Source organism: Carassius carassius, chromosome 7 (genome assembly GCF_963082965.1).
Source record: "Carassius carassius chromosome 7, fCarCar2.1, whole genome shotgun sequence".
Classification (NCBI taxonomy): Eukaryota; Metazoa; Chordata; class Actinopteri; order Cypriniformes; family Cyprinidae; genus Carassius; species Carassius carassius.
The window spans coordinates 4,593,540-4,615,106 of NC_081761.1; the positions used below are offsets into that span (position 1 = coordinate 4,593,540).

Genomic DNA, 21,567 nt, shown 5'->3' on the forward strand with positions numbered 1-21,567 from the left:
CATATCAAAGTGTGCTTAAATGCATTCACACTGTACTGGATGAAAACAGATGAAAGCCTCATTCTTTTGTTCCGACTTTAAACCTCAGTTGGAGGACAGTCATTAGCAGGGATGATGGCTCTTTACATGGGGAAGCATCATTCTTGTCATCTGCCTCCTGCTCGCTGTCTCTCCAGACGCACGGGAATCATCAATAGACTGAAGGACTGATTCTCAGGCTCCCTTTCTCCTCAGAGATTATGTTTCTCATGAAAAATGACTCTAAAACCCCCTTCGCTGAGCCCAAGCAACACTTCTTCACTCTGATCAAAGGCTTGACAACCGTAAACGTGTTGTATGCATGTGACTAAGACGCAAAAATTGAGAGATGGCAGGAAAATATCAAAAGGTACATGAAGAAGAATGGGACAGAAAACTGCTTGAATCCAGACGGAGGGAAACTAAAAATGAAAAGTCAAATTTAAAAAGTCAATATTATTGATTTGCGTGTTCACCTCCCACTGACTTCAACCACTGCATCGTCCTTATTAGTGGGGCTTGTTAAGGCATGGATCACTATTACTATTGCTCACAAACCGCTGACCACTAATCTCTGGTGCAAAACACATGGAGCATTATTTCTTAAACACACATCAATGACGTCTCAGATGTGTGATTCCTTCAAGAAAACTAATTTTCCCTAGTGGACAATAAAATGCAGAAAGAAAGAAAGAAAGAAAGAAAGAAAGAAAGAAAGAAAGAAAGAAAGAAAGAAAAACAACGAAACAAAGAAACAAAGAAAGAAACAACGAAACAAAGAAAGAAAGAAACAAAGAAAGAAAGAAAAGAAAGAAACAAAGAAAGAAACAAAGAAAGAAGTTAGTGTAAACTAAAATAGCAGTAGCTGATGAAAAACTAAAACTGATATAAAAATAGATTAAAGTAGAGAAGAAAAAAATACACACACACACACACACACACACACACACACACACATATATATTAGTAAATAAATAAAACAACAAAATTACTAAAAGCTAACTTACAATATTTTAAATAAATTAATAAATACATATTTAATACCACTTTCGATACTACAGGACATTAATGGCATAAAATGTAAAGTTTCTCAAATTAATTAATAATAATGTCAACAACAATGATAATAATGATGATATTATTATTATTATTTCTAAGTCAAATACATTACTATTGTAATACAACTGTAGAATCATTTTAATTCACTTTGCCGCAGTAAAATTACAGTACCTAGGTTTGTGAAGCTGAAGGCTTTGACTCTTTCAAGTGAAGCTATTATTTTGGCTAAAAACAGCTGGAAGGTATTTTAAGTATCTGTAAGAGCAAGTTTAGAAACGTGTCTTATTACAAATCTAACTGTAATCGTATTTCTACAAAAAAAATGTTCAAAAGCATGTTAAACTCACAGCACATGCAGAAATGGAGTCCACTGCATTTAGTACGAAACTGCAGAAACAAATCATTAGTGGCCACCCAGAACCCCCTAACAACCGCATAGCAACACACTCAGCACACTATCATCTGAAGACAATGTCAAAGTCCAATTTCTCCTTGCATCAGTCAATATGTTCGTAACATTATCATATCCAAGTTCATTTAAATATCACATTGATTTTAAGTGTACAACTCCTACCACAACACACACACACACACACATAACATCTCTGACATCTTCAAAGGCAGTGCGTTGAACGTCTTAATCAGACAACAATCTCAAGGGAGCTTGGGTCTACAGTCCAAGACAAAGAACCAACCAAACATCCTCTAGAACAAGACCCCCCCCCACCCCCTCCACATAGGCCAGGAGTGAGAGTGAGCTGAGGTTAGGGACCCTCAGGGTAGCCCCGGGCTGCCTTTCATTAAAAACCCAAATTGGCCTTTTATTCAAGGAACCCAAGGTGTAATCTGATTAACTTGCCAAGTAAGAGGAGATCCAGTGAAGTAACGGGATTAGACAGCTGACTGGGTGGAGAACAGGAAGGAGAAGAACAAGAAGATGGTGGTTTCACATGAAATCTCTCGAAGGTACACTGCAGTTTAAGAGTTTGGGTATTTAATATTATAGATGTAATACTTTTATTCAAGGGTTTCTGTAAATGTTAAACATTAAGACATTAAGCAAATTTGTTACAAATTGAAGGGAACAATGCACAGAGACATGTTCTTTAAATCTAAATGTCTCGTTTTAGCAATACTTCAGAGTGTGGAAAATACAACTTCCAACAGATCTTTATTACTTTGAAATAAGAATTTTCGTTTTATGAGAAACTGAACAAAATGTAGCATCCTTATGAATAAAACGAGAACAAAAATTTGCCAATGGGCTCAGAAAAATCAACTTAATTCAAAGGGGAAACAAGTTACAACACTGACCACTTTTTAACATTTTGTTACATTTTTCAGAAAAAAAAAGACATCTTATGGCATCTCAAGTAAAAGTATCTTGATTTAAGGATATTTAGATATTTGTATTGTAAAATAAAACAAATACTGAGGAAGGTTTTTTTTTTTTGGAGTGCATGCAACATTAAATGCAATGACTCCATGAATTTAAAACATTATGCTAAGATTCAAGATCTTTCAAGGCCTTCATTTGTGAAAGCAGGATATGGTCTTTTAAATGCATACATGTATTAAATGGACTAAAAATGACAGTAATGACATTTATAAAAAAAATGTAAATAAAAGACATTTATAATAATAACAATAATAATAATAATAATAATAATAATAATAATAATAATAATAATAATAATAATAATAATGAATTAATAAAAGAAAAGTTGGTAAAATATTTTACAATATTATTGTTGTTATTATTATTATTTATAATTAATAATCTTTTTATGGTGCTGCCAAGAAGTCCAAACAAAGTGCATTTTTCCAAGGTTTTCAGTTTTGTAGTTTGTTTTCTAAAAAAAAAAAATAATAATAATCATAATAATAATTAGAATTTTAATAAAATGTCTTGGATTGAGGAACAAACCCATTACGTTGAGTCCACAAACACCTTTGATTCTCTAACCTCCCACTCATTCTCTTATCACTCAACTCTGTCTGTGTGATTAATGGCATATTGATCGCTCTGTCTGCATGTGATTAATGAAGAATGCATCTCAGCAACATATCACCTTCTATTGAGCACCATTACCGCCCACACAGATCACCATCCCTCTACCTCTAGATTGGGCTGAGGATAAGCTAATGCTCACCCACCCAAAGTCAGAACGCTGAAGGTGGAGTCAATAACTATTTGTCTTCATATTCATTGGAAGGTGATGAGGAGCTGTCAGGATTTATGAACCGTCCCGGTTTAACCTTGGATACAAAGACTCTAAACTTGGATCAAGCCGCATTTGACTATCTCTGACCATTCAGAAACCATAGCATGTGACTTCTGAGGACCCAAAGGAGATAAAAAAAAAGAAAAGATTCAGCTATTATCTCTTGGCTGAAAACTGACATTTTATTGAGCTGCTGGCTCATGGAAATTGATTCTCTTCTCCAATAAATTTGCTTTAACACTACTTCCCATAATAGAACAGACCATTTTGAGAAATATGCAAAAAACAAAACAAAAATGCTTAGCTAACAAACACCTATTTCCTGAAATGATCAGCAGTGACAACTGAGGTTTAGAAATGTCTCCATTATCAATTAAAAATATCATTTTAGCTGTCTTTATCATGTTTATCAGCTTCTTTCAGCAAGGATATCGTCATGCGGGTTTAATACACCAACTGTTGAATGCTTAAACTTACCACCACATTAACAAAAGGGGGACCCCAGTGAACATGGCGGACCCCCTGAAACACAGAGACATGAAACTGACAGTAGTAAAAGGCCAATCTTCCCAATAATGCAAGCACAAACTGAACACTTTATCAAGCCACATTTTCTAAGTCATAAAATGTTAAAAAGTGCTCATGAGTAAACTTGTATGTACTGAAAGTTTCAAACAAGTATTTAGAGGAAATGCATATGTTTACATTGCATATTATTTTAGTGCATTAACTTGCTTTATGAGAATGTTGACTCAATCAAAATGCGCTGATACAATGCAATGTCATGCTTCCCAGACTTTAATGGTTACATGTTGGGTCACATAATATCCACTTTAATATATACAGGTCCTTCTCAAAAAATTAGCATATTGTGATAAAGTTCATTATTTTCCATAATGTAATGATAAAAATTAAATTTTCATATATTTTAGATTCATTGCACACCAACTGAAATATTTCAGGTCTTTTATTGTTTTAATACTGATGATTTTGGCATACAGCTCATGAAAACCCAAAATTCCTATCTCAAAAAATTAGCATATCATGAAAAGGTTCTCTAAACAAGGTATTAGCCTAATCATCTGAATCAACTAATTAACTCTAAACACCTGCAAAAGATTCCTGAGGCTTTTAAAAACTCCCAGCCTGGTTCATTACTCAAAACCGCAATCATGGGTAAGACTGCCGACCTGACTGCTGACCAGAAGGCCATCATTGACACCCTCAAGCGAGAGGTTAAGACACAGAAAGAAATTTCTGAACGAATAGGCTGTTCCCAGAGTGCTGTATCAAGGCACCTCAGTGGGAAGTCTGTGGGAAGGAAAAAGTCTGGCAAAAAACGCTGCACAACGAGAAGAGGTGACCGGACCCTGAGGAAGATTGTGGAGAAGGACCGATTCCAGACCTTGGGGGACCTGCAGAAGCAGTGGACTGAGTCTGGAGTAGAAACATCCAGAGCCACCGTGCACAGGCGTGTGCAGGAAATGGGCTACAGGTGCCGCATTCCCCAGGTCAAGCCACTTTTGAACCAGAAACAGCAGCAGAAGCGCCTGACCTGGGCTACAGAGAAGCAGCACTGGACTGTTGCTCAGTGGTCCTACTTTTTTCGGATGAAAGCAAATTTTGCCTGGAAATCAAGGTGCCAGAGTCTGGAGGAAGACTGGGGAGAAGGAAATGCCAAAATGCCTGAAGTCCAGTGTCAAGTACCCACAGTCAGTGATGGTCTGGGGTGCCATGTCAGCTGCTGGTGTTGGTCCACTGTGTTTTATCAAGGGCAGGGTCAATGCAGCTAGTTATCAGGAGATTTTGGAGCACTTCATGCTTCCATCTGCTGAAAAGCTTTATGGAGATGAAGATTTCGTTTTTCAGCACGACCTGGCACCTGCTCACAGAGCCAATACCACTGGTAAATGGTTTACTGACCATGGTATTACTGTGCTTAATTGGCCTGCCAACTCTCCTGACCTGAACCCCATAGAGAATCTATGGGATATTGTGAAGAGAAAGTTGAGAAACGCAAGACCCAACACTCTGGATGAGCTTAAGGCCGCTATCGAAGCATCCTGGGCCTCCATAACACCTCAGCAGTGCCACAGGCTGATTGCCTCCATGCCACGCCACATTGAAGCAGTCATTTCTGCAAAAGGATTCCCGACCAAGTATTGAGTGCATAACTGAACATAATTATTGTAAGGTTGACTTTCTTTGTATTAAAAACACTTTTCTTTTTTTGGTCGGATGAAATATGCTAATTTTTTGAGATAGGAATTTTGGGTTTTCATGAGCTGTATGCCAAAATCATCAGTATTAAAATAATAAAAGACCTGAAATATTTCAGTTGGTGTGCAATGAATCAAAAATATATGAAAGTTAAATGTTTATCATTACATTATGGAAAATAATGAACTATATATATGTATATATATATATGTACGGAATGACCAAATGCAATATTTTGTTTGCGGAACATATACATTTTCGTGTTTCCAAACGAACATATTAAGTGGCGTAAGTCTTCGCGTTCAGCGCAAATCCCGCCCTGCAGCTGATACTATCTATACTATCTATACTTCATGTTGAGCATAAATATAAAGCCTACTGATAAAGGACACCTTCAACAGTATTGACAGCAAAATAGACTATGTTTGACAGGTGCAATATGCCAGTGTGTCACCGGCCTAAGGTTTTCAAAAGGCATCACGAGAGTGTGAACATCACTACAACTAGAAAAAAAACGATTGTAATTCAAACGCAGCTCCCGTCGGCATTTAAACAGACCTTTGCTCTTAATTCCGATCGGTCCAACGCAATAACGAAATCTGAGCAGGTCTAAAAACTGAAACTGTTGATGCTGCACTTTACACTTTGGAAAAGTTATATATATTTTTTAAATATGAGCAGGCCTACAAGCTGGTAATGCTGCATTGTAATCAGTTATTTATTTATATTTTTCATTATATTTTATTATATGATATTGGTTTGAGACTGAGAGTATTTTATTTACTGGAGAACTTTGCAGCAGTATTTTATTTCTTATTCTTTTTTTATTTTATATATATTTTATTAAAAAGTATTTAAAAAAAATACAAATTGTAAACAAAGTGTTAAAAAAAGTTTATAGTAATAAACAACCTGCAGTTTAATGTTTGCATTTCTTTCCCTTACTGTACCGAAAATTAACCAAACCGTGACTTTAAAATCAAGGTACGTACCGAACCGTGATTTTTGCATACCGTTACACCCCTAATATATATATATATATATATATATATATATATATATATATATATATATATATATTTTAAAACATCTTACAGACCCCATACTTTTAAACTCATTATTCATATTGCATATATAAGTTCAACACAACACAACTTAAAGTTTGAAATCTCAATAGTTGAAAGAAAGAGATGCATGACACCTCATGCCCTTTACAGCATAAACAGAAAAGATCCATGAAGAAAAGCCCAGAGGGTTAAAAGAAAACAAAGTGCATGCAAAGATTTAAAAGTCTTTTATTGCAAAAGAAAACTTCAGAAATATAAAAACAAAGCAAAAGAAAAGCAGACATGAATAAATAAGTGAAAAGAGCAAATTAAAATACAAGCATGCGCATGATGTTAGTACAACAGCAGGAAGGAGGAGTGAAGAACAAGCACTTTCTCATGAAGTCATAGAAAAACAAGGAAAAGAACAATCTTCAGTCTGTCAGAAAATAAATCTACAATGATTAAATTTCAAGGACCGTCCACCCCAAATGTCCATGATGACACTGCAATGCCTCACATGGCTGACCCCAATTTATAACTGAAAATATTTTCAAGAGTTTTTTTGGGGAAAATTAGCTGTTTGGGATAAAAAAAAAAGTAAAAAAAAAGGATTTTTCTCTTCTCACAGGATAACAATAGCTAGATTTAAATCTCAGAACAGGAGCACGTGAAAACCATTTTCTCCTTTTAGCCAAAGCATATGTTTCATGTGCTCGTACACAATAACTAACAATCAGAGGTCACCTGAGAGCCCTAGCGGTGGGCAGCGGCCAGAAGGCGCGGGTCCAGAGGCCCTGCGGGGAAGCCGTCTGTAGCGGGACACATGGTACAGTACAGGAGCTGGGCATACCTGAGCAGCGGAGTGCTCCACAGCACGCAGAACCACCAGCTGGATGGTTCCTCGGAGGTTCCCTTCAGTCGACATGGAGTGCCGCAGGGTTTCCATGGCATCATGGTTGGAGCGTCCAAGCAGCGATTCACTATTAACCGCTATCAGCTGGTCATTGATACGCAAGCGACCGTCCTGCAAACAAGAGAAGGCAGACACCAATGTTAGGCAAACCTTTACGAAAAAAAAAGCCTTTCTGACAATTTTTAGCAAATAGCTACACTAAACCTCACCTAAAAGAGAAGCTAAATTCATTTAAAAGATCGTACATTTTAAATTCATTTAAAAGATCGTACATTTTTATTAGTCTAAGAATTTGTATTATTGCATCCCAAATAGTACTAGTCATAGACCGATTAATGGAACAAAAACTCTACAATTTTTACTATAATACTAATAGACAGTGAGAGAGAGAATGAGAGAATGAATGTAGATAATATTCCCTAAAGATACAGCGCAGAACAAAAAAATAAATGACAAACTAAAGTACTAGTTACAGGCACATTAATCAGATTAAATGATCTTACATTTTTACTATATTAATGCATGATGTATCTTATAACTATTAATTCAGTTCAGAAGTCTTAGGCCGCTAGTATTTTCACCAACAAAAAAATGGTTCTCTTACGAGAGCTCTCTCGTACTGCGTCTTAGCTAAGACGCTACGGGAAAAGTCTCTTTTCACGAAATACTGAAGCAAAAAATTATCCTTAATTTTGTATTTTTGTAAAGCGCATTTGCAGCAGTACACAGCCATAGGCGAGACGGCTCGTTCACTCATTGGCTTGTTCTGCGGCAACTGCACAGCCTATCGAGCGCAGGCTGATGCAACATCAGACCAATAAGGGCGCTTCGCGCCCTTCTTGCCACTTCCCGCCGAAACGGGTGTGGCCCAACCTATAAAAGGAGCTCGAAAAGGCTGACTCACCTGATTTTTCATCTCTTCAGCGAAGCTCACGCATCGCTGGATCACGGAGGAAGCAAGCGCCGTCTGAGAAAGCATATCAGTGGGACGAGCCATTCTGAAGCTGCTGGCATCGCCGCCTTCCACTGCCGTTTCTGCTGCGCTGTCCGGCGCCTATATCCTTTCAATTCTGTTATATCCAACTGTTCTTTATGTGTGTGTGTGTTCGCCCTGCGACACACACTCGTAAAAGAGCTCGCGTCTTTTTTAAGATGCCTTCCTGCGGCTCGTCAGAGCCCCACTCAGCGAGGGAGACCGGTACGTCATCTGTGTCTCCTGCCTGGGTGAAGATCATGCAGCGCTCGCGCTCGCTGCCGGCGGATGCCCTCACTGCGAGCTGTTGCCATGGTGACTCTGAGGACTCGCCTGGCCTTTTTCTCTGAGCCTGCATTCTCCGCTGCGCTGAGGCGCCGTAAAAGCGTCGCTTTCAGCGGATTCCGGAACCGTCTTCAGCTCAACTGAGCTTGCCGGTTCGCCCTGCTTCACCGCCCCCCCTGCATTGCTTCCCGGTGGGCAGCGCCCGCTGTTTGCCGACGCGTCGTCCGAGGAAGTCGATCTCAGGGCCGCGTCGGGGGAAGAGGACACGCGCTCTCTGCTAGCTTCGGGCATTGAGGGCTGGGCGAGCTCCGAGGATCTCGCGCCTTTTGCTCGGAAGCCCAGCAGACGGGCTGACATCGAGAAGGAGCCGGGGCGAATGCTCGCGTTGGCCGCGACGAGTCTCGGCTGCGAGTGGTCTGCACCAGCGCCCCCCCTCTCGTTCCCGGCTGGATGGTATTTTCCTTTCGGATGAGCGTACTTCTCAAAGCCCGCCTCATTTCTTCCTGAGCTTCACGAGGTGGCGAAGGCTTGGAACGCTCCATATTCAGCGCGAACTCGTTCATCTGTCTCACTAGCATTCTCCACACTGATGATGCTAAAAACAGGAACTACCAGTCACTTCTGCCGGTGGAACAGGCGATAGCGATGCACCGTTGTCCGCCCTCTGCTGGACGGCGGCAAAAGCGGTGTTTCCATCTAAAGCCTGCTGTGTGACGCTGCGGCTGCACTACTCGCGATGGCTGCTTCATCAAAGCGAAGGTGTACGAGTTCCGGTGTGGCCGAGCTCTCACCCAAGCGCGCCGCTGTTTCAGTTCCAGGAATTGTGACTGTCTCAGCGTTTTCTGCAACGCGCAAGCCTGCACAGTTGCCCGCTTGCCTGCACACAAAAGCCGTTATCACAACAGCTTCAGCAACGCAGCTCGAGACCCCCGTTCTCGCTCTACCGGCCGTCGCCCCACGCCACGGGGACCGCGGCAGAGGATTACGGTGAGGCCGGGAGACCCGAAGCCATCCTAGGAAAGCCATCTATGCATGCTGCATGACGCTGCGTCTGCACTACACACGATGACTGCTTCATCGAAGCGCCGGTGTACGAGTTCCGTTGTGGTCGGGCTCTCACCTAAGCGTGCCGCTGTTTCAGTTCCAGAGATTGTGACTGTTTCAGCGTCTTTTGCAATGCGCAAGCCTGTACGGTTGCCCGCTTGCCTGCACACAAAAACCGTTATCACGGCTACCCAGATATTTCCCGAAAAAGGTGTAATGTCTGGTGTTCCGGCCACGGCCGATGGTGCTATAAATGTAGTGACGATGCCCACTGCTCAGTGCCCATCTCCACATATAAGCACAGCCCTTCACACAGGGCTCGCGCCCATAAAAGCGACTCAAGTCAATCACGCTCACTACATAGTAGACGTGCCCACTCCTCAGTGCCCACAATCACTAGGTCACACGTGTCATGTGGTTTCTGTAAAAACAAAACCCTTGCACGCTCGTCCGGCCACGGCCGATGCTGCTATAAATGCAGTGACGATGCCCACTCCTCAGTGCCCATCTCCACATGTAAGCACAGCCCTGCACACAGGGCTCGCGCACATAAGATCGACACAGATCGGTCGAGCGCGCCGCATAGTAAACGTGCCCACTCCCCAGTGCCCACATACACTATGTCACATACGGCGCGTGGCTTCTGTAAAAACGAGGCCCGTGCACGTACGCTCTGCACAGGCAGACAGCGAGTTGAAAGTGGTAAATGTGCACATATGCAGCCCACAGTTACTCGCAGACATATCGAGTCCCACGGGACCTGCTCAGCCTTCCCCCAGTCAGTTAAGCGCCGGGACGGGGTCGAGGACATCGGACTGCATTATGTTCTGCAACACCTAGACAGACCGGGGACCTATGTGAGGATCCTGTTTGTGGACTTCAGCTCTGCCTTCAACACGATCATCCCAAACCTCCTCCTGCCCAAACTAACTCAGCTCTCCATGCCCACCTCCGTCTGTCAGTGGATCAACAGCTTCCTGACAGACAGGCAGCAGCTAGTGAGGCTGGGAAAATACACATCCAGCACCCGTACAATCAGCACCGGAGCTCCCCAGGGCTGTGTTCTCTCCCCACTGCTCTTCTCCCTGTACACTAATGACTGCACATCTAAGGACCCCTCTGTCAAGCTCCTGAAGTTTGCAGATGACACCACACTCATCGGCCTCATTCAGGGCGGTGACGAGTCTGCTTACAGACAGGAGGTTAAAGAGCTGGCTGTCTGGTGCAGTCTCAACAACCTGGAGCTTAACACGCTCAAAACAGTGGAGATGATCGTGGACTTCAGGAGAAACCCCCCTGCACTCCCCCCACTCACCATCATGAACAGCACTGTGACTGCAGTGGAGTCATTCAGGTTCCTGGGCACCACTATCTCTCAGGACCTGAAGTGGGACATTCACATTGACTCCATTGTGAAAAAGGCCCAGCAGAGGTTGTACTTCCTTCGCCAGCTGAGGAAGTTTAACATGCCACAGGATCTGCTGAAACAGTTCTACTCCACCATCATCGAATCCATCCTCTGCACTTCAGTAACTGTCTGGTTCAGCTCAGCTTCTAAATCGGACCTCAGAAGACTACAGAGGGTAGTCCGGACTGCTGAGCGAATTATCGGTACAACCCTCCCATCTATTCAAGAACTGTACTTATCCAGAGTGAGCAAAAGGGCTGTTAAAATCACTCTGGACCCCTCACATCCAGCACACTCCCTCTTTGAACTGTTGCCATCTGGTCGACGCTACAGAGCACTGAGCACCAGAACGACCAGACACAGGAACAGTTTCTTCCCTCAGGCAATCCATCTTATGAACAGCTGATAATAACTGTGGGACACACTACACTATTTATATTTATATACACTACACTTTTTATCCAACACACATACTTAGCGTACACGTAAATCTTTTGCACATAATATACATGTACATACATGGAACACACTATACTACTTATATTTATATTTATATACACATACACTTATTTATCCAAACACACATACTTAGCGTACAGTTACAATTTTTCCACATAATATACATGTACATACATAAATGCTCTTTTTAATATACCTGCCATACATTGTCAATTTGTATATTGTCAATCCTTACCCACCTATTTGTATTTTTTTGTATTTTTTATTCCTTATTGTGTTTTTTGTTCTGTCGCTGTTATGTTGCACTGCGGAGCTCTGTCACGAAAACAAATTCCTCGTATGTGTGAACATACCTGGCAATAAAGCTCATTCTGACTCTGAGGAGGAGCGATCTGCCCGCTGTGATCAGCGCGCTCCCCGCCTCCCAAGCACCGCCGTTGCCCAGTCAACAGAGCGCGCTTCGCATCCAGCCCTTAGCCATTCATGCAGATGCATGGTCAGCGCTTTCAGGGGTTTCGGATTGGGTGCTAGGCATTATAAAGAGAGGCTACTCGCTAAAGTTTTTTTCGACGCCCTCCGCGCTTTTCAGCGCGCGTCGAAAACTAACTAACTAAGGGGCTGTAGAGCCTGTGTCTCAAGCTCAAAGCGAGGGGGGGCTGTACAGCAGATACTTTCTGGTGCCCAAGAGAGACGGGGGTCTCAGGCCTATACTGGATCTAAGACAGCTGAACAAGGCATTGATGAAACGCAGTTTCAAAATGCTTACGACCAGGAAACTCCTCGCGCAGATTCACAGAGGGGACTGGTTCATGTCAATAGATCTGAAGGACGCGTATTTTCAAATACAGATAGCGTCAAACCACAGGCGATATTTGAGATTCGCCTTCGAGGGCCAGGCATACCACTTTACAGTCCTGCCGTTCGGCTTGTCCGTGGCTCCTCGTACGTTTACGAGGTGCATGGATGCAGCGCTCGCTCCTCTCAGACTCAGAGGCATGCGAGTGCTGAATTATTTGGACGACTGGCTGGTTCTGGCCCGATCACGAGCGGAGCTCGTGGACCACACAGACTCTGGCAGCAGCCAGTGCTCCACACAGAGATCTGATCTGATCATCATCAGTCTGTCTGGAATAACATGAAGAAACAGAACAAACTGAGACTGACTCAATCCAGAAGAACTGTTGCAATGTCTCCAAGATGCTTCAAGAAACCTGAAAAGCTACCTGAAAAACAATTCGCAAGTGCACTTAGGACAAAAGCTTTTATTAACGCATAGTGTGGTCACACCAAATGATGATTTAATTTAGTTCAGTTAATAGAAGTTAATTAATAAAATCTATTCATGGCATTATTTTTGATGGCATCCTCACTTTACAGCATTTTTACACATGTGCCTAAAACTTTGCACAGTACTGTAGCTTTGCAGGTTTATAGACAGTTATAGTTATAGACAGATTAATAGTATAAAAACTCAATTTTTTACTATAATATTAATAGACAGAGAGAGGAGAGAATACATGTAGATATATAATGAACCTAAAGATACAGCGCAGTAGTGTTGTCACGGTACCAAAATTTCAGTATTCGGTACTGATACCAGTGAAAATCCACGGTTCTCGGTACCAATTTCGGTACCAAAACAAAACACAAAAATATGCTAATTAAAAAAAAAAAAACTTTTTATCACTAAAAATAAAACCAATGCCATTCTTTATACTTATTTACAATTGTGTTTAAAGTTCTTCTACAAGTAATATAATTATGAAAAACAGTAAACAAGTTTCACCCAAATTTAATTTGTCTTTTAATTTATGAAATTTAAACACATTTTATTTTTTGGTAAATAAAGTGGATTTGCTATTAAAATTAAAACATGGAAGACATATTGTGTGATTAATTTTTAATTAACAGTAGTAGCAGTATCACATACATTTTACAAAATAATAGTAATATTTCTAGCACAATGCCTTTATGTGAAAATGAATTTGTAATGAATGCATATTTGTCATTTATCTGAACTTAAGACTGGTGGTGATGCTTAAGACATTTTTGTTCATTGAGGGTTTCTGTAAAAAAAAATAGTAATAGATCATAATTATTATTAAAAGATAATAATACTACTAATTCTACTACCATACTAACAATATACAATGCACTATGGATTGATGAGCTGCTGGGTTCATGAATATTAATCACGTTGTCTGCGTTCGGTCGAACTGATTTGCTGAAATCAAAACAGGGACGGTAAAAGATGAGCGCCAGCCAATGAAATTGCTATTTGCGCATTAGCTCCGCCCACTACCGGAGAAACCGGCATATCTTCTGCTTGTTCGAAAACATGAATAATTCTAAATGAACTACATTATTTTGACATGAGAAGACAAAGAATATAGTTTACATGTAGCATGTCGATTCAGCGTGGTAAGACTCTCGCTCTCTCTCTTTGCATGTGTGAGAAACAGAGCTATCAGCAAAGCGACGGCGAGTCGTGCTCCTTCACACAGAGTTTACAGTTCGGCAAATACCATAGACAGTAAAAGAGGCAAATACGGGTGTACTGTGCGTCATTGAGATGAATTGAAAAGTACAGATCGCTTGATGGAGAGAGAACTCTGAAGCGCTCAGTCAGTGTTCAGCGAGTGAAAATATATCTGCGCCAATCTTATAATAGCCTCGAACACACACACACACAGGCGAGTAAAATCTAAGATATTATTAGCCAATGGCTAACAATAGACATAATTTACTCGCCCTGAGTAAAATTTATTCACATATGCGAGTGATTTACTCGCAATGTAGAGGCTGTTTTGACGGTGTTCCGTGAATACCTTTAAATTGACACTGGTTTTACTCCAATGGAACAGTAAAATGCTTGTGAAGTGAACAGTTCTGGTGATGTTGTATGTCCTCATTACTGCAAGCGTCATGCGCTTCAGTCTATGTAGTAAACAAACCATTCATTCATTCACACAGAGACGCGCAGATCATGCAGGATGCAGATTTCAACCAACTTTTGCGGCTTAACATTTACAGATACTGGTCCATATGGAGATTTGATTTGATTAATTTATGCTAACCTTGACAAATTCCGTGACTGTCCATATTAAAATGTAAGTTTCATATTCATGACTGGATTTTGAGATTCCGTCCTCGTTTTCTGCTTCGCGGAAATCATAGCGCTGTATGCAACCAGAACCGGGTTTGAACGGGTCTTCGGTACTACCGGTACATAAAGAAACCTGGTACCGTCACATTTTAATTTTTTTAGTACCGACTTGGTACCGAAGTACCGGGTCTTTTAACAACACTACAGCGCAGTATTAAAAAAAAGAAAAACTAAACTACAATCCATAGTACTAGTTACAGACACATTAATCAGATCTTACAATTTTACTATAATAATGGACGATCTATCATTTACCTGTTAATTCAGATTGCATTTAAAATTAAATACAAAAGCAAATAAAGAAATGAATTAATGCCATGAATTTTCATGAACATATTTTCATGTTTTCTATAATAAGTAAACAAAAATGGAATACAAAATAAAGTAAAAAACACAAATCATATAACAGTTCTAGTTAAAGGCCAATTAATCAGATATACTACAATATTAAAAGGTATATAATTATATATATTCACAGCAGAATTTCTAATATTAAATATTAAAAAAACTAAACTTAAAAATAAATACAAAATAAATTAATTAAAACAAACAAAATCAAATAATAAAAAGGAACACAATTATGATATCATTAAAGTTAAAGCTTTTAGTCTGTTTTGTGAACGAATTGTTCTTTTGAACTTATTTTCAATGAACCAGCACTATTTTGGGGGGTAAATTTGTTATGACTGAATTACTGTCACACTGAAACATGCAGCTATGTTAGGACCACTGCTTCTTTTAGCAAGCTACTCCCAACACTACAGCCCTGTAGTGTAATTTAAAAACATTTATGCAGTGTAGCCCCACTGTTAAATGTTTAATGCATCCCACTATGAATGCAGACACAATTACGGATGCATATCATTAGCGTGAAAGGGCCGGGCCGGAATGAATTGGATTAAAGTTCACAGCTGTGGTTTCCTAAATAAAACTGAGCTGAGGAGGAACAAAAGAGATTAGCAGCTAAAAGCCACTGGAGCCACTAAAGACTCCTGAGAGTCTGTGTCGCGGCGGATGATCCTGACCCCTGGGCGAGGTCACTGACCGCAGACCACCGATACTGACCAGGGAGGGGGTCTCCTGCAGGACGGACACAAACACTTGTGCCCATCTATTAAGAAACTATACGCATGCACACATAGGCAGACAGTCTGGAAGCTCGCAACCTAAGATGGCCTGGTGAAAGACACTTCCTCATAAAGAGCTCTAAAGATAACCTACAACAGGTTTCTCTTCATTACTTTGTATTATGATTTATTTATTTATTCCAGAAATTAGGATTTGCAGTTTTTTTATAATATTCATGCTCATTTGATCTCAATCCTGGAGTGTAAATGCTAGAAGAGCAGCAGAAAGTGTGTGAGAGAGAGCGCAAGAGAGAGAGAAGGGTGAATGGCAGAAGTCAAATGAAGAGCTCAGCCTTTGAAAACGTGTGTTTCTTTGAGCATCTCTCTCTGATGGGGTCTGTGATGCAGCTCGCTCTCTGAGCCCACTCTCTACTGGAGTGCTGATGGGGCCAGAGACGCAGCTCCACCTGTGAGCCCACTCTTGATTACAGTACTGATAACAGTAGATGTGCTCTTATCTGCACACAGACACAACACCTGCTGCCTGACTGAAATGATTGCAGAGAGAGGAGGAGAGGAGTATTCATATTTCTATAGCGGCACTAGGTGAGCTTAACCTATAATAACAGATACAGCATATGCCAAACCAAAATGATGAAGCTTAATAGGCTATGAAAAAGGCCACTTTTCAGAAATTATCTTTAGTTTCATCAAAAAAATGTTTTTAGTTTGGGGCCACTTTTGGGTGACTCAAAATTACCATACTGCAGTATATTCCACATAATAAGTAGGATTTGTATTATCAGTTCTCCAAATCATAGTAGTAGTTATAGGCAGATTAATCATTAAATTCAACAGTCAACTATGCCTTATCAATTTTGCATACAATATTTTGTTGTAATGTAATGTCTTATTCATATTATGTTAACCAATAAGCTTAAATGAGTTAATGCAATAGCTAACATAAAATAACATGATATTTTTTTCAGTGTTGTTATCAACTAAAACTAATCAAACTGTTCATTTTTATTTTTTTATTGTAAAATACAATAAAATAATTTAGGTCACAACTAACCAAAATAAAACGAGTTTTATTTTAGTTTAGTTAGTTAAACTATATTGAAATAAAAAGGAACTGAATGACAATGAAATGAAAGCGGAAAATATTTAAAACCAAAAGCACTTTACAAAATAACAAACTAGTTTAATTAAAATTAAATTAACAATTGAGAATGGAAAAATTAAGGCTCCTTTAAAGTATTAATAAATACTAGAATAGTATATAAATAATAAAAAATTTTACATATACTATTCTTTATGTATTTTTTAACCAACTGCATAAACATTGTGTCTTGAACCATATTATATTTATATATTTATAATAGTATATGTATTCAGTTTTAAGGTTTTAAAGGTAAAATAACTTATTCTGAAAAACAGTATATAATATTTATAATAGTGTATAGTTTTTATTAGTTTTTTATTAGTTTTCAGGGATAAATTACACCTGTATGCCATTCTGTAAAGAAATACGCAGGATTGGAGTGACTTTTATGATTGGAGCTCACAGATGAACGGACGCTGTGTGAATGGGATGCTCTTTACCTTGTGTGCGGCGCCGCCGTGGATGATGGACTTGATGAAGATGCCCAGGTCTTCTCCGGTCTCACGGGACTTATTACCCTTCAGACTGACCCCCAGACCAGCTGAGCCGGAGTCACTCAAAGGAACTTCAAACATCAGCTGCTCTCGCCCGTCCTCCGAAAGCTGCAGACCTGATGGCTCTCCTTTCTGCAAATAACACACATACACACACACACACACACACACACATAGATCTGTATCTCCGTTGACTTTCAAAATCATGTGAATCTTAGCATTTATCCCAGTTCAACATCTTACCCTACTACCTACAACTGGATTACTACAAGTGTCATTTTTGCTTGCAATTGCAAACTACAAGAAGAGTGGAAATTATTGTTAGAGGTAATTGACAGTATGTCACAGATGCTCGATAAAGTTTAACGTTTATTGAACCTGGAGCAATCCAATAAGATAATGGATGAATTGATTTTCATCTAAATCTTGAGATGAATGAATATTAGCTTACCTTTAAGAGTTTAGGGGTCAGTTAGATGTTTTTATGTTTTTGAAAGAACTCGCTTAGGCTCAGAAAGGCTGCATTTATGTGATCAAAAATACAGTAAAAACCGAAATATTATTACAATTTCAAATAACCGCTTTCTATATTAATATAGTTCAAATGTAATGTATTCCTTTGATTCAAAGCTGAATTTTCAGCATCATTACTCCAGTCGTCAGTGTCACATGATCCTTCAGAAATCATTCTAATATACTGATTTGCTGCTCAAGAAACACTTCTTACTATTACTGATGTTGAAAACAGTTGCTTCATATTTTTTTGTGGAAACGGATGATTATTTTCAGGAAGTTTTGATGAATAAAAACTTAAGAGATATTTTAGAGATGGATCCCAGTTCAAATAAAGCCAGATGTACTGAGTGGATGAGGAAGGAATAATGATGGATGAATATATAAAGCAGGGTTAGGACAGAATGAATGCACGTCTAATGGAGAGGCAGGAAAACACGTTGGGGGTCATTTGATTTGAACGTGAAAGAGTGAGATCATGAGAACGTGCTAGATCAAAAGGAAACATAATAAGCTTATGGGGGTTGGGGAACGACATCATTTAAGACTAATAACTCATTATTGAGCACACTTACGCACACACACCCACACATTTCACTTCTCTTTTTGCTTGCTTTGGCCCCAAAACATCATATCAAAGAGACCAAGGGTGTCAGTGCCATGGTCTTTGACCTTTTCTCCACATCCTTTCCTTCTTCTCGCCACTATCGCATCAATAAAACATGGCAGAATAGCCTAGAACAAAGTGCGATGGCTAAACGTGACTAACATCGTTCTGGAAACCACATTAAGCAACAGCATTAAGCCTGTTGGTAAGCTCCTGTGGAAATGGGCCAGGAAGTAAAAGAAACAAAAATGACTTTGTAAGAACACAAAGTTGGGCAAAAAGCATTAAGCAAGAGCTAACGATGAAAAATAGGAGGGCCAATGGGGCAAAGCTTCAAGTAGTCCTTTTAGCGCATCCTCTTACTGATGATAATGTGTCGTACATGGCCTGAGGCGGACGACAAATCAGAGTCTTAGCGCACAATAAAAGGCCTGTTTGTAAGGGAGGTCAAACTTTGGTCCCAGCGAGAATATCAGATTGTCTGAGATGCCGCTCTGGGTGGTCCTATCAACACTCCAGGCCCAGACTTCACATGAAGACCCCCTGAGGGCAAACTCACACTCATATGCTCTCATAGACACAATTCTATAGACTGCTTTAACTAAAGTACATGAGTAAAAGTTCAGTGGTACTGGAAAGTTAACTAGAATCCACGGCAGGAATATGTGGATAAAGATAACAGCTTTGACTTGATAGATAAAATATTAGATTTAGTAATCATCATTAATATTAACTGCAATTATTATTATCATTATTGATGACATCAAAACATTATACCTAATATTAATAGGTTAGATATTATAGAAATAGCAATTAAGATCTATATGAATAACAATTAACATTACGATTAAATAATATAAATATGAATATATTTTATTAATATTCATATCACTTATTAATATCATTATCAACTGAAAAGTATTAATACGTTATTATTAACTTATATTACTAAGAAATAACATTAATTGGACATAACTTCTTACAATAATAGGAATTATTTCAGTATAAAGAGCATTTAATATTGATCAATTGATAATATAAATAAACAATATTAATAAATATTATTCAAGTAATATTAATAAATAACATTAATACTACTTGTGCGCTATAACAATGCATAATTAATATTAACAGTGACTAAAATTATTATTATTTCTTATTTTTCTTCTACAAATAATAATAATAATAATAATAATAATAATAAATAAATAATAATAAATAAATAAATCAATAATAATAAATAAATAAATAATAAATTTATTAATAGTTATCAAAATTAATACCTAATAGGATTAACATTATTAAAATCAACGCTAATAAATAATATGAATATAGGATAAAATATACTACTGGGACATACTAAAATCAGAGATAATACCAATTCATATTAACTAATAATATTAACATTAATAAATGTTATCAATATTAATATTAATAATAATAATAATGACATTATATTAAAAAATACATAGGGAAGCCAATTTCTGTCACTGTCAAAAAAAAAATAATAATCTCAATGTAAACTCACAATTCCGAGATTCATGATATAATTCTGATTCAATTGCGAGTTTATATCTTAATTCCCACAATTGCGTATTATAAAGTCAGAATCTTGAGATGTAAATTCGCAATTACCTTTAATTTTATTTAGTGGTGGAAATACAGCCAAAACTGACACTTCAATGAAACATAACATTGTTATCCTGAACACTTTCCATTTCATAATATTTGAGCAACAAATATCTTCTTCTTCTGAAAGCAGTCCTATAATACCTTACCAAATTCACAAAGAATAACCGCAACGCGAAACCCAAACTTGAATCAATTTGCCACACTAATAGAGAAAATGCAATGTGATTCACACAGCATTTTGAGAGGAAGTCTTTGTGTCATTTACACAAAAATAATGCACGGGAAATGTGTTTTGATGCCCCTGGCTAGAAGTCAATGCACCTTAACCCAGATACTGAACTAAATTAGAATTGATGTCAGAAGGCCGTTTGCTATTACACAAAAGCATCAACAGTTTTTATATTACGCACAGCTTTTTAAAAAAAGTCCACTGGGTTTGGAAAGAAGTGGCTGTGACCCAAATAACAAATATAATTAAATGGGTCATGACAAAGCAGAACACATCCTGTGTGTAGGAAGAGGAATTATTATTAAGACCATCTCAAGGACATCTAAATGCTCCACCGGCCCTGTGACCGACCTCTCTTCCTGAGAGTACATCAGTGTGCAATGTGCTGTCTAACCCCTCCAGCCTCACAGAAAACCTGTCCGAATCAAACAGCAAACTCTACAGATCCTTCAGAGTAAACATTAGGATTGTAAATTGGATAAAAAAATACATATTCGGCTTCTACAGCAAACGTCCTGTGAAATATCACATTACAGTGGTGATATTAAAGAGTGATCATTTTATTATTATATTTAATACATATTAAATACATTTTTGCTGTGCATGTTGGAAAGATCTAAAAGCATGTCTAGTGGGCACAAATATATATAAATTTAATTTGATGTTTGCCTGATTTATTGCTACTGGCTATCAGGTATAATTAATATGTTGCTACAGACATTAATTCCACCTACCGCATTCATTTTCCCCTAACAAAACATGACAAATTGATGCCAAATCCAGTCGGCTTAGCTTTAATGCAATGGCGATATTTAGACATTTACAGTTTGCCAAAGCAATCTCATTAATATACATTTACACGACAAGCCCACAGATTCTTGCATTTGTCTGATCATTGAAAACTAATTTCTACACATTAATAAAAAAAAAAAAAATGTGAATCCACCAGCAGTTTATCAATTAATTATATTCATTAATATTACCTTTTCATATTGATATCCAATAATACGAATATGCATTCCTATTAGTATACATTTACAT

General features: G+C 38.7%; 1 protein-coding gene across 2 annotated transcripts in view; it reads right to left on the bottom strand.

Moving 5' to 3' along the window:
- pard3ba (par-3 family cell polarity regulator beta a) overlaps positions 1–21,567 on the bottom strand; it is a 164,400-nt gene that overhangs the window by 66,942 nt on the left and 75,891 nt on the right. For both annotated transcript variants that reach the window (XM_059553544.1, XM_059553545.1), the window contains exons 11-12: positions 17,492–17,677; positions 7,422–7,595 (exon numbers count right to left, since the gene is read on the bottom strand). In XM_059553544.1, the coding sequence (XP_059409527.1) occupies positions 7,422–7,595; positions 17,492–17,677 (360 nt within the window). The remainder of the gene's footprint in view (positions 1–7,421; positions 7,596–17,491; positions 17,678–21,567) is intronic.